The following is a 13,529-nucleotide window of genomic DNA, read 5'->3' as shown; positions in this document are numbered from 1 at the left end:
ATTCGAATTCACCCAATCGCCGCCTCGGGACTGAATAGTCCCACCCTTTCAAATTGCCCAATCGGCCGCCTCCTCCGCACCCAATCAGCCAATCACAACGCGACTCCTCCCCAAGGCGGCGACATTCCTGCTTGTGTCACGCTCTAGAAGTCTCCACCTCCGCTGTGGTCCTTGCGCTCGATTTGCGGGGGGGCGGGGGGGTGAGAGAGAGAGAGAGAGAGAGAGAGAGAGAGAGAGAGAGAGAGTAGAAACCTCGGCATGTGACTCACTAGACTAGAGGTTATCCGAGAATAACTTCCGGATGCAGAGACGTTCGCTTCCGGGTTATGCACTTCCTGGTAAGATATTTTAGTTTTCTGTTTCAGCGTTAAGTCATTTTTACTAACTGTTAAATAGAGATGAAAAGCGGTGGGGGAGCCGAAGTGTAAATGCAGGTGTGGGAGGTAAATGCGAGGGAGAGGAGAAATAGCAATGATTTCTTTATATATATATATTTATATAATGAAGTTATGCAATTAAATTATATCGTGTGTGCGTCTGTTCTATTTGAATAAATGTTCTAAAATTTTGCATTATGACTCCCATCATCCTCAGTCATAACCTAGCTAGCAATTGGGGGATTCCTTGAGAGCATCAGATTGCTTATCCTCGAAATATATATTAAGGAATGCAGAGTTTAAGAGAAAGTTGAAGATCACTGTATACCTTCATTGATTAAAGTAAAAAAAAAAAGTTTTGGGTAGAGCAAATGGTCTTCTAGGAAGATAAAGATATTTGTTTTAAATAATTCTAATTTAAATGACCACAATCACTGCTTAAAAAGAAATAATGCAGTTAAGTGCTAATTGGATTTAGATACTGCTGACTTTATGTTTAGTGATTAATTTATTAATAAGTGGATCAAGTTGGGTAGTTGGACATATTTGTCACTGAGCTTTTGTGGACCTGACTGCATGCAGTCCGTCAGCCATAAGTATTAAATAATACCAGAGGGTAAAATTTTAAATAAGTGTAGCCTTTAGGGGTATTCTCCTCTAAGTAAGATATTCTCCATCTGTCCTGGGTGATCACCTTGCTGTATTTTCAGACAGTCATACATGGATGTCAGATGCTTAGACAGACTTTGAGAGCCAGACTCTAAAATTTCAATAATTTATTCTTCCAGTAGCATAAATGATTTTAAAAGCAGTCTTCTGTTTTCTGAGTTTGTGACCCAGTTGTAAGCTATGTTGATCATTGTATATTTTGAAAGCTGAACTAATACAACAATTGTTTTGATATTTAAGTATTGTTTGGCTCATTAGTGTAATGTATTGTTGTTATACTTTAGAACAGGGATGTCAAACTGCCAGCCTGCAGGCCGGATGCGTCATGGCAAAACCACGCCCACCCCATTGCTGGCAATGGAAAAAAGTCGTGATATGTCATGATATGTCATGTGACGTTGTGAGTTTGACACCCGTGCTTTAGAAGGCACCCTTTAAATGAAAGGTGGGAATATACATAAATCAACGGAAGATACTATATATGAAATTGCAGAACAAAGCACGTTAGGCATTATATCCATCTGTTTTAGTAATATTAAGACCATGATGCATCTTTCAGGCACCAGATATTAAACAGAATAAACTTGGATTGAAGGAACTTTAAATCTGCTTGCCATTCACCAACACAAATGGATTTGCAATGTGATCCTATTCATTCTTACTCAGAAGGAAAAAAAACTGTTTTTCATAACATATACAGTTGGTCCTTGACTAATAGCTGTAATGGAGCCCAGAATTTCCAGTGTAAGTCACAAAGGTTGTAAGTCATGATGATCATAAGTCGAGGCACCCATGTGACTAACCCAATTTTACAAACTTTTTGTGGCAGAATGCCATGGCTGTTAAGCGAGTCAATGCATTTCTGTGGTGTTTTTGTTGGAATGTTGTGAATTGCATCACATAACCATGGAACACTGTAATTGGCTGTAAAGGAGAGCCAGTTGCCAAAACCCCAAAATGCGACATATGACCATTGGGGTGATACCTTCTGGTGTCCGTTGTAATTTTGAAGGGTCACTAAGCACCTGGCCATTAAGCAAAGACCTCTACACACTTTGCTTATAGCTAATCCTTGCAGAGGGGACGCAGTGGCTCAGTGGGTTAGGACGCTGAGCTTGTCGATCAGAAGGTCAGCAGTTTGGCGGGTCGAATCCTGAGTGCCGCGTAACAGAGTGAGCGCCTGTTACTCGTCCCAGCTTCTGCCAACCTAGCAGTTCGAAAGCACGTAAAAATGCAAGTAGAAAAATAGGAACCACTACAGTGGGAAGGTAACAGCGTTCCGTGCACCTTTGGCGTCTAGTCATGCCGGCCACATGATCACGGAGACGTCCTTGGACAAGCGCTGGCTCTTTGGCTTTGAAACGGAGATGAGCACCGGCCCCTAGAGGCGGAAACGACTAGCACGCATGTGCGGGGGAACCTTTACCTTTACCTAATCCTTGCAGTCCTTAGGTAGATTTTAGAAAGAACCGGACCTGTAATGTGAACAGCCATTACTACTGCAATTAAATAGTCTGTGAATAGGATGGTTTGGCTCTGTAAATTAGATTCCTAAGGCAATGCCATTTTATCTAACTTCACTTCTTAACAAACAACGTAAGAAAAGCAGCTTTAGTTTTCAAATTACTGAGTAGATTTCTTTACTTTCATTGTTAATAGACAACTTTGTAGCAGCACTAGAAATAGTGTTAACCACCAAATAAATTGAAGGAAAAGCACTCTTTATTACTGTGATTTTCTATTTTCATTGTTTCCTGCAAATCTAGAAGTAGATTTCATGCATCATTTGAATCATATTAGTGTTTTATCTCAGTTGTGAATTAGAAAGACATTTTTCACTAAGATGCTTACTAATAATGAAGGAATCATATATTCTGGGGGACAACCCTGATTACTCTGTGTAGCACACTGTATGGAAGACTGTATGAATATGTCATTTTTGACACATAATTTAGGCCATAAATAGTCTTATGCTATAGCTGAACATAAAGTTCTTAATATGGTACCACTTTATTAGGGATCAAATAATCCTTACAAAAATGTGTATATGTATAAAACAGGACAACTGGCTTTTTAAGCCTCTTAAATAGAATTATTATTCTTACACAGTTGTACATATTAATACTTTTAAAAAATGGCCCTGGATAATCTATTCTGCTTGCTGCATCGCCACCTTGTGGCTATTTTTGTATTAATTTGTTCGTGAGGTAAACTGAGATGAATACAGCACAGCTCAGCCACATTGAATAAACTTCCAGTCCAGGTGTGATGACAATAAAACAAAAAAAAGAATAAGCAGAGAAGTGATTTTCTCCCCAGAGAATGGCTATCATTGTTTCCTACACACAAAGAACTCCTTTTACTGGATAAATGACGTCCTCGCCCCTAAAAGCAGAAGGAAAAACTCTTGCCAGTTGGCTCAAAAGCAGCTCAAATGCTCCCAATGTAATATTCTGCAGGTGCTGCAATTTTAACAGCCATAATCCATAGACATGTGAGACAAGTTGGGAAATGCCCTTAATGGATAGCCGGACCTTTCAGCTTTAAAGCTAAGCAGAATTGGGCATGGTTTGTACTTGGATGGGAGATTATCAGATAATTTCAAGTCTGCAGGCTAGACTGGAAGTAAAAAAAACACACCAAAAGTCAGAAGAATGCAATGGCAATTATCTTCCTTACAGTTGGCAAGAAAATTGAATGGATATATTTATGTCATCACTAGGAGTGAAGCTCGGTTCTCTGCTCCTATCCCTCCCAATCCAGGATGCTATTATCCCAGTTAAGATTTGCATTCTATTTCAGGCAAGGGGCCCATTTATAAATGAAAGCTCTGGGTTGCATCCAACTGCCATTTTTTAAAAAAAGAATGCCATTGGAACCTGTTGTCAAGTACATTGCAGACAGAGGTTATAGTCTCTCTCTCTCTCTCTCTCTCTCTCTCTCTCTCTCTCTCTCTCTCTCTCTCACACACACACACACACACACACACACACACACACACACACACAAAGGGCAGGCTTCAAAACAACAGTTTGGAACCGAATCCAAAGCCTGGCTCAGCCTTCCGTTGATACGATAGCTGATCAAGGTCATCCTGCATTAAGTTGGTTCAACATCCTGCATTAAGTTGGGAGAAAGAAAGTGGGGAGTCTTTTGAAACCCTCTGTTGTTGGCTGTCATCAGTTTAAGTAAGTTTTCCAAGGCTGGCTTTTTGTTCTCCTTGCAGGCAGGCATGACAGTGGAATCTGGCTGTGGAAAATAGAGCTGTTCAATATTTGAGTGTAAATCAAGGCATTGTTTCCTTACTTAACTCATTATAATCCCTTGATAAGACCACAGTTGGAATATTGCATCCAGTTTTGATCACTACAACACAAAAAAGATGTTGAGGCTCTAGAAAGAGTGGAGAGAAGAGCAACAAAGATGATCGGGGCTGGAGGCTAAAACATATAAAGAGCGGTTGCTGGAATTGGGTATGTCTAGTTTAATGAAGAGAAAGACTAGGAGTGACACAATAGCAGTGTTCCAATATTGGGGGGGGCTGCCTCAAAAGAACAGGGTGTCAAGCTATTCTCTAAAGCACCAGAAGTTAAGAGAAAAAGCAATGAATGGAAACTCATTAAGGAGAGACACGTCCTAGAACTAAGGAGAAATTTCCAACAGTGAGGACAATTAATCAGTGGAATGGTTTGCCTTCAGAAGTCGTGGATACTCTATCCCTGGAGGTTTTTAAGAGATTGGACAGCCATTTGTCCAAAATGGTATAGGACCTCCTGCTTGAGCATGGGATTAGACTAGAGGACCTCCAGGGTCCCTTCCAACTCTGTAACTCGGTTGTGATGCCACTATGGGAAGAATGCAGTTGTCCTTTGCAAGAAGCTTCAATCATATATGGAACATAGGAAGTTATCTTAGATTGTTCAGACTCATCGGACAAACCAGTTCAGATGATCCACCTCAGGGATGAATAAATTTTGGGTTGTTAAAAGGTTTCCACACTTCATTTAGAACTGGATCCACCTGCCTAGAAGGAAAGGAAGATCTGCATTGGGATAACATCTCGAGTAAGAAATTAGAAAAGATGAAAGGGAACGATACCACTTGTGTCATGCCTGTTTGCGAACTGATTAATCTCCATGATGGCACCTATTTTATAAGAGCATCTACGACATGCTTTCCAAACTCAAAGGCAGTTTCACCAAAACAAACAGGTTTTCTACTCTCCAATTAGAGACAGAGACAAGAAGCCAAGGTTGTATTTGCTTCCTGGTTGTTGTTGTTGTTGTTGTTGTTGTTTTAGAAAGCAGAAGAAAAGTAGATTTCCATGTAGGTTCAGCTACCCTTGAATCAAATAATAAGGAAAGCTCTAAGTTTAACTTTGAGTTATTTATGAGTTTGACTAACCGATTTACTAATCCTGCAATCCATTAACAAGGAACAAGCCCACACAACCATTTCCTTTCCAGTAAATCATTTAATCGACATCTCGGCGAGTTGCTCATCAAAGATGTGCCAATCTTGGAAACATACTAGAGCCATGTAAGAAATGGAATTTCTCCTTATCACTTTCCGCATAGTAACAGCTTTGCAACTTCATCATGTAAGCTCAATGTTTTTAATAGCTATTTCTCTTTGCTCTATTTCTCCAGCGTTCATGCTGTCTTTGTGTTTTTTATTTGCTGCAGAGCTACAGTTCTGCGTTATTGATATCCCTCCGATCAACAGTTTTTATCCATAAATTTTGCTTCCAAACAAGTAGGAGCAGCCTGCAACTCTCTGCATGCCTTTTATGTGCATACATAGACACACGAACCTTAGATGGAGATTGCAATCCATGGAGTCACCTTTCTATCAGTTACTAATAGGGCTGGGCATTATTAGGAAAGGATAACCATAGCTCTTAAAATTATATACCGCTCCCTAGTGCTCTACAGCTCTCTCTAAGAGGTTTACAGTCAGCATATTGCCTCCAACAATCTGGGTCCTCATTTTACTGACCTTGGCGGGACGGAAGACTCAGTCAACATGGAACTAAGTCAGGATCGAACTCCTGGCAATGAGCAGAGTTAGCCTGCAATACTGCATTCTAGCCACTGTGCCACTACGGCTCTAAAGAATGCCCTAGACCAGGGGTAGGCAACCTCGGCTCTTTTATGACTCATGGACTTCAACTCCCAGAATTCCTGAGTCAGGAATTCCTGACTCAGGAATTCTGGGAGTTGAAGTCCATGAGTCATAAAAGAGCCGAGGTTGCCTACCCCTGCCTTAGACCTCACTCAAGCTTAGCATCCTTTAGCTCTTCGTTAAAAGTGACCCTTTTTTTGTGCTGAACAAAATGCCACTGTTTTTTTTTAAAAATCCATTCATTAGAGTTAGAGATTCTTAAAGTAGTAGCACTTTTTCAGCTTCACATGGTAGCCTGGAAGAGGTTGAGCTTTTAGAATAAATAACAGAGTGGACTTCTGCTTGCCCAAGTCCAAAGCATTTTGGAATAATTTTTGAAATGTGGAGAGTGAGTTCTCTTTTAATACAAAGTTGCAGACCCTGTAGTCCAATCACTTGGCCCCAGGCTTTTTCTTTTTCTTTCTATTTCTTGCCAACACTGCATTAGATGGCATAAAAAAGGAATAAAGAGCCAGTTTGGTATAGTGGTTAAGGCATTAGGCGAGAAAACAGGAGACTATGAGATTTAGCTCCACCTTAGGCGCAGAAGCCGGCAAGTCGTTCCACTGGTTAATTGTTCTCACTGTCAGGGAATTTCTCCTTAATTCTAGGTTGGATTTCTCCTTGATATGTTTCCATTCTCTGCTACTTGTCCTGCCTTCGGGTGCTTTGGAGAACAGGTTGACCCCCTCTTCTTTGAGGTAAACCCTTAAATATTGGAAGAGTACTATCATGTCTATCAAGCTAGACTTGGAGTCTTTACTTGATGGACTCTCCTAAGCTTGGAAGATTACAAGCAAATCTGGCCCTCAACTTTAAAGGTTCTTCAACCTTATTCTATGGGATTTTTGTAGCTGTATCCTGTACCAGGTAGTTCAAATATCTCAAAGGACACAGTCTACAGTAGCAAAACTTACTGGAAGGGCAGGGCTTTGTTTTTTGTGGTCTTTAAAAGAAAAATATCAGGACCTTGGACAGTTCCTGTCATACTGTACTCTAGTGGTTAATGCTGGCTGGAACGTATCCAGGAAGAGCTGTTGTTTCAGCAACTTTCTGAAACTGTCCAGAAGGTTGGCTGGATTAGGTCACCCTTTAAATCAACCCCATTTGGAAACCTGTCTGTATTTCCTGAATGACCATAGGCTAGTTCTTCCACTGCTTTGGAATAGACTGAGGAGTACCCTTCATATGGCAGGAAGCTAGTAGAACATGCTGCTGAGTCAACTGCACGTGGAAATGCTTTTACAGCCATGTCTCGGTTCCAACAATGTTGCTGTTCCTCAACAAATGTGTTCAGAACAAGATGGCATGACATTCAGCATGATTTATATCAAATATTGACAGGAGGAAGACCCTATGTTTTTTTTTTCTTTTCCCCTTTTGGATGAGTGGTCCCTAACTCGCGATGCACCCGAACTTGTCACCTCATCTACACACTGAAGAGTGCAACATTGTCATCCGCCAACTTCAAAAGTGCCACAAGGAGGTAAGGCTCTGAAAGAATCCAGAACGCTGCTGCATCTCCACAGATCAGAGGCTTATCTTGCGATCCTGTTCTTAGACGAGATTGACATTTGCTGGTTGCACCACGTTATAGCTAAATTTTCCTAGGAAGTTCTGCCCATTCCTTGCTGCTTCAAGAGCACACACAGAATGTCGCTAGGAATGTCTTTATAACAAAGCTTGGTTTTTATTGCCTTTATTACACACCAGAATGCCTAGGAATCAGGGGTAGGCAACCTCGGCTCTTTTATGACTCCTGGACTTCAACTTCCAGCATAGCTGACTCAGGAATTCTGGGAGTTGAAGTCCAGGAGTCATAAAAGAGCCGAGGTTGCCTACCCCTGGCCTAGGTGCTAAGATTGTTCCCTGGTGTAAGGAAAATGGACATTGTCCTGGGAACGAATGTGGACGGAGAGCATAAGTAGGTCTACGAAATCAGGCCTGGTCTAGCGGTTAAGGCATCAGGCTAGAAAGCCAGAGGCGGTTAGCCGTGAAAGCTTGCTGGGTCACTTTCAGCCGTTCACTAGGAGGCAGTGAGTTCTAGTACCACCTTAACCATGAAAGCCAGGTGAGTGAGTGGGACAGGGACTCTGCCTCAGCCTAATGCACCTCGGATGTTGTGGGGAAAATAGAAGGAAGAAAGTATGCTGGATATGTTTGCCACCTTGAGCTATTTCTAAAAACCATAAAGGCGGGATGCAAATAAAATAAATAAAAAGGAAGGTTTTTCCCCCCTACTCTCAACGATGTACAAATTTGGGTTTGCCCGTCGAAACCTTCTGCAGAAAAATTAAAGCCAGTTAAAAGAAGAGCTTATTTAAGTAGCGCTTATTTAAAGCATAGAATGGGCTCCCACCAGTCCATTTAAGGGACTGATTATATTGAGACAGGCTTACTGGACTGTCAGAAGCTGGTCCAGATGGCTGTTTACTGTGTCTTTGAAGCAGTAATAGAGGATTAGAAAAAGAAATGAAAAGGTTTTTTGGTGTTGTTTTTTTTTTGGAAAAACAGGTTGTCCTTGACTTACGACCACCACAATTGATCTCAAAATTTCGGTTGTTAGGTGGGACATGTGTTAAGTGAAATTTGCCCCATTTTACAACCTTTCTTGCCATAGTTGTTAAGTGAATCACTGCAGTTGTTACGTTAGTAACAAGGGTGTTAAGTGAATCTGGCTTCCCCATTGACTTTGCTCATCGGAAGGTTGCCAAAGGGGATCACATGACCCTGGGACACTGCGACTGTCATAAATGTGAATCAGATTAGCCAAGTGGCTGAATTCTGATCACATGACCATGGGGATGCCGCAACAGTTTGAAGTGTGAAAAATGGCCATAAGTCACTTTTTCCAGTGCCCTTGTAACTTTGAACGGTCGTTAAATGAACTGTTGTAAGTTCAGGGCGACCTGTAAAGCTTTTATCAGAGGTTATTTCACAGAGCATAATAATGAATTGAAAAAGAGGCAAGAGAAACAATGAGCTATTTTGGATAAGATAGAGGGGTGGGTGGGGAAAAAAGGAAGAATTAAATAAATTTCCAGAGAAGATAAATTTGTTGTTGTTGTTAGCTGCGAAGTCGTGTCCGACCCATCACGAACCCATGGACAATGTTCCTCCAGGCCTTCCTGTCCTCTACCATCTTCTGGAGTCCCTTTAAGCTCACGCCTACTGCTTCAGTGACTCCATCCAGCCACCTCCTTCTCTGTCATCCCCTTCTTCTCTTGTCCTCCACCTTTCCCAGCATTAGGCTCTTCTCCAGTGAGTCCTTCCTTCTCATACGCACTTTTGTTGACAGGGTGATGTCTCTGCTTTTTAGTGTGCTGTCTAGATTTGCCATGGGTTTCCTCCCCAGGAGCAAGGGTCTTTTAATTTCTTGGCTGCAGTTCCCATCTGCGGTGATCTTGGAGCCCAGGAAAATAAAATCTGTCACTACCTTCATTTCTTCCCCATCTATTTGCCAGGAATTGAGAGGGCCGGATGCCATGATCTTGGCAGTCAGGGTTGATCTCCTCTAAGACTGACCGGTTTGATCGCCTCGCAGTCCAAGGGACTCGCAAGAGTCTTCTTCAGCACCATAGTTCAAAGGCCTCAATTCTTTGGCGCTCAGCCTTTCTGATGGTCCAGCATTGTCTCCCTTGCCTGTCTCATTGATTGCAGCTTTTCTCTTTGAGCAATGAGATGCTTCTTCCTTCTTCCTAATTATGCCTTAGTCAATAATTAAGAGCTTTTCCGCCCCCCCTCCCAGCTTGGGAGGATTTCATCTGTGGGAACGTCCTTGCCTGTCCCTGATTGCAAGACAGCCCTTCTCGGAATCAATATTCATGCACAGCCACAATCCTTTTGTGCATTGGGAGACTAGGTATCTTTAGGTACAATATTAGCCGTAATTATATCTGAACAGAATAGCAGTTTATGTTGATCCTCATTACATAGTATTTTGACTTGTTAGAAGGACACAAACAGCTTTGATTAAAGAGAGAAAGACTGCCTGTTATATCATACTGGCTGCAACATATTAACATTATTCCAGTTCATGTACTATGGGTGTTGGTGTATATGCAGATAGATAGATAGATAGATAGATAGATAGATAGATAGATAGATAGATAGATAGATAGATAGATACTGTAGATAAACAGAGATATAGATAGACTGACAAGACAAGAGACCAACATAAACGTGTGAAGGCCAAGTTTTAAGTACTTAGGGTTCCCTTAAAAAAAGGTGAATGTCTGTGACTAAAAAGAAATTGCTTCCTTTGTGTACCGATAATTTACAAATAGAGCTTCCCCTGTTACAACTTCTTTATTGCTTGAACAGCATGACCTTTTATTGTGCTTATAAACAAAATTTGCCCCAGACCTGTAGTGGGAAGTCATTACCCTTCTGAAGTCCTTGAAGCTTTGATTCTGTTCTTACCTGAACGGAGCTTAGAGTGTTAAGAGTCCTTTGTTTCATGGGGTGGAAAGACAGATCCAGCCTCAAAAAAAAAAAATTCCTTTCGGTTGCTGTAGAAATTCTTCCAGTACACCACTGACAGTGATCCAGGGTTAGAAGAACTAAAGGCCATTTTTTCCCCCAACCATGTTTGGGATCAGTTTTAGGAATAGCTGGTCCAGCAAAGCCCATAGCATTCCATTATCCTGAGATATGCCCAGAACTGGGGGGAAAAGGATAGCATGCTTGAAATATTATATGTAATTTACCTCCCACAGAAAATATTTTTTGCAGGGTCCAGGGAAAAGAGAGGATGAAACCACACTTTCTTCATCCTTCCCTTTGTAAATAAAGCCTTTTGTCCTCTGTATACTTCCCATTCTCAACAGGAACGCTTTGCTTAGGCTTTTATGTTCTTGGTACCAATGGTGTTTAAGGCTGGTTGAAACTGAAGAGAACTTCTGTTTCCATGAATTGTGTGTTCCATTGTGATAATGCATGCATAAATGTTAGCCTATCCAGACTGAAGGCCATAGAATTGCCAACCGCTTCCTGTCTTTTCAATGACTTCTGTCTTCTGAACCAAACAAAGGAGTCAAACATACTTCAGGAACTCCCAAATTCTCATTGAGTTTTTTTTTAAATCTTTTTTTTTAAAAAAGCAAATTCCTGTATTGTATTGGCGAAAAATGGCTCTTTTGTCAAAGGTCCTTTGACTGGAGGGTGGATAGGCAATATCCCCAAAACCCTAAAATCCTTCCTGAGTCTCTGGAATTACCGGTATTTGTTCAGTTGCAGATCCTAGGTTAAACGTCTTTATCAGCTACAGTATATTTCAATAGAATAGGAATCCCATTTTCCCTGTACGTTACAAGATTTACCACTTGCAAATAAATTGCAGTTCTTTACTCTCTCCAGATCTGACAAAAAACCCACGTTACTTTTTATTTGACTTAAAAATGACCAGTGTGCTTCCGAAAGAATAATGTCTATCATTTGTTTGTCATGCATTGGATATTTTCTCCCAACTTATCTGGAGTATTGCCAGCTCGGTATCAACTGAGGAAACATTTTCAGCTCCATCAGGAATTCGCCTCAGTCTCAAAGCAGCATATTTACGTGTTCCACGTGCCCTTTCCAGTTAGTTACAGGTGTATTGAAAGGAGGTTATACAGATAATTATTAGATTTGTGCCAAGACTCAGATTTGAAGGGCAATATTGAAGGTTGAATGGAGCCTCTGTAATTTTTGTTTTGACTGATTTTGCCCAGGCTTTTCTTTGTTTTGATGTTTTTAATTGTGTATTGGAAGATTTAAGTTGCCCAGCACCTTTTGAAGTGAGGTGGCTAATAACGCTAGTAGTAGTTAATACTATACTAAAATTAGTAGTAGTGATATTAGTAGTAGTAGTACTAGTTGTATTATAATACTATACTATAATTTTGTTCAGTCGCTAAGTCACGTCCAAGTCTTCGCAACCCCATGGACCCCAGCATGCCAGATGCCATGCTGTAATACTATAATAAAATATAGCAGTAATACTATAATGAAACCCTTGAAGGATATGGAAGAGAAAGCCACTAAAACCCCCACATGAAGCTGGTTAAGAACAGGCATATTAAAGAAAGAAAGTGAAGGCTTTATTTTAGCAGCTCAAGAACAAGCTTTGCCAACTAATGGCATCAAAGTGAAAATTCAACATAGATCAAACAGCATATCACTTTTGTAGAGAATAGGATGAAACAATTGACCTTTTAATTTAGCAACCGCCATTATTTTCTTGGAATAAAATTTAAAAAATAAAATAAAAAATGCATATTTTAAAAAAATAATTTAATGTTGGAGGTTGATTTTGCTTCTCTCCTTGCTTGATAACTGAATACTCAAATTAAAAAAAATGCACCGTTGGCATAGGAAGTAGTAACACTAGAGATTCTAGAATATAATTTCAGATGTCCCCCCCCTTTTTTAACATCAATTGTTCTTTTTCTTTTCCCTTCCAGCATTCTTTCTTGAAGTTTTTTGGCCATTGCAATGATATTGACAGAGCGATGAGGAAATGCCTAAAGAAAGAGGTAAAAAAATTGGGAATGGGGATATTGATAATCTCATCAAGCTTGTCAGTTTAGTAAACCTGGCAACCAAGTGACTCTACTGGGACCAGGTGTTCTCACATTCACTGAGACGTTTCCACAAAACATGGAAATCAAATAATGACCGAAGTAGAATTTTTTACCTTTCTCTGCTTGCTTATGTTTTGCCAGGTATAAATTTTCTTTCAAGTCACAGGTATTCCTTCCGTGAATGATAAGGAAAGCTTGCTGTGTTTTAAATGTGGTGCCAGGGCTTATTTATGATTCCTTTCCTGCCTTCCTTCCAGTATGAAGCCAACCGAGCTAAGAGCCACGAACACGCCAAGGAGATGCAGCGGAGGTTGAAGGAGGCTTGACCAGAAGGTTAGAACTGGCGAAGTGGCTATTCGGACACCATGAGGTCAATGGAAAAAGTACCTTTTCTTCTGTCTCCTGGATGCTGAAAACGTATTTAATTTGTACTAATAAAAAGGCCTTGCAACCGGTGGGATCTGGATGCTTTTCAGTTATTTGGCATGATCTAAAGAATGCCGAGGGAATCCTTTAGATCATTTCTGAAGAAGCTTCTTGAATGAGAAGTGAAACATCCTTCAAGGGAAAACAAAGAAAAAGCACGTTTGGGACATGGTTCAATTAACTGTAGTTAATTGGAGTTACGAGTGCCACGTAACAGAGTGAGCGCCTGTTACTCGTCCCAGCTTCTGCCAACCTAGCAGTTCGAAAGCACGTAAAAATGCAAGTAGAAAAATAGGGACCACTACGGTGGGAAGGTAACAGCGTTCTGTGC

At 40.8% G+C, this 13,529-nt stretch overlaps 1 protein-coding gene across 4 annotated transcripts; it reads left to right on the top strand.

Annotated features, from left to right (window-relative positions):
* The first annotated feature begins 144 nt into the window (after positions 1-144).
* CMC2 (C-X9-C motif containing 2) lies at positions 145-13,227 on the top strand. 4 transcript variants are annotated; one of them, XM_081336029.1, is made up of 4 exons: positions 145-338; positions 7,554-7,695; positions 12,653-12,724; positions 13,030-13,227. In XM_081336029.1, exons 2-4 carry the CDS (start codon positions 7,615-7,617, stop codon positions 13,096-13,098), a joined length of 222 nt encoding a protein of 73 aa, XP_081192155.1. In that variant the 5' UTR covers positions 145-338; positions 7,554-7,614; the 3' UTR covers positions 13,099-13,227. The 4 variants fall into 4 exon arrangements, with proteins under 4 accessions (XP_081192155.1, XP_081192158.1, XP_081192157.1 ...); XM_081336032.1 differs by lacking the exon at positions 145-338 and adding an exon at positions 4,098-4,234; XM_081336031.1 differs by lacking the exon at positions 145-338 and adding an exon at positions 6,660-6,910.
* The last annotated feature ends 302 nt before the right edge of the window (positions 13,228-13,529 follow it).

Source organism: Vipera berus, assembly GCF_964194415.1.
Source record: "Vipera berus genome assembly, chromosome: 10".
Taxonomy (NCBI): Eukaryota; Metazoa; Chordata; class Lepidosauria; order Squamata; family Viperidae; genus Vipera; species Vipera berus.
The sequence above is the reverse complement of the archived record's forward strand: the minus strand, read 5'-3'. Positions and strand labels throughout refer to the sequence as shown.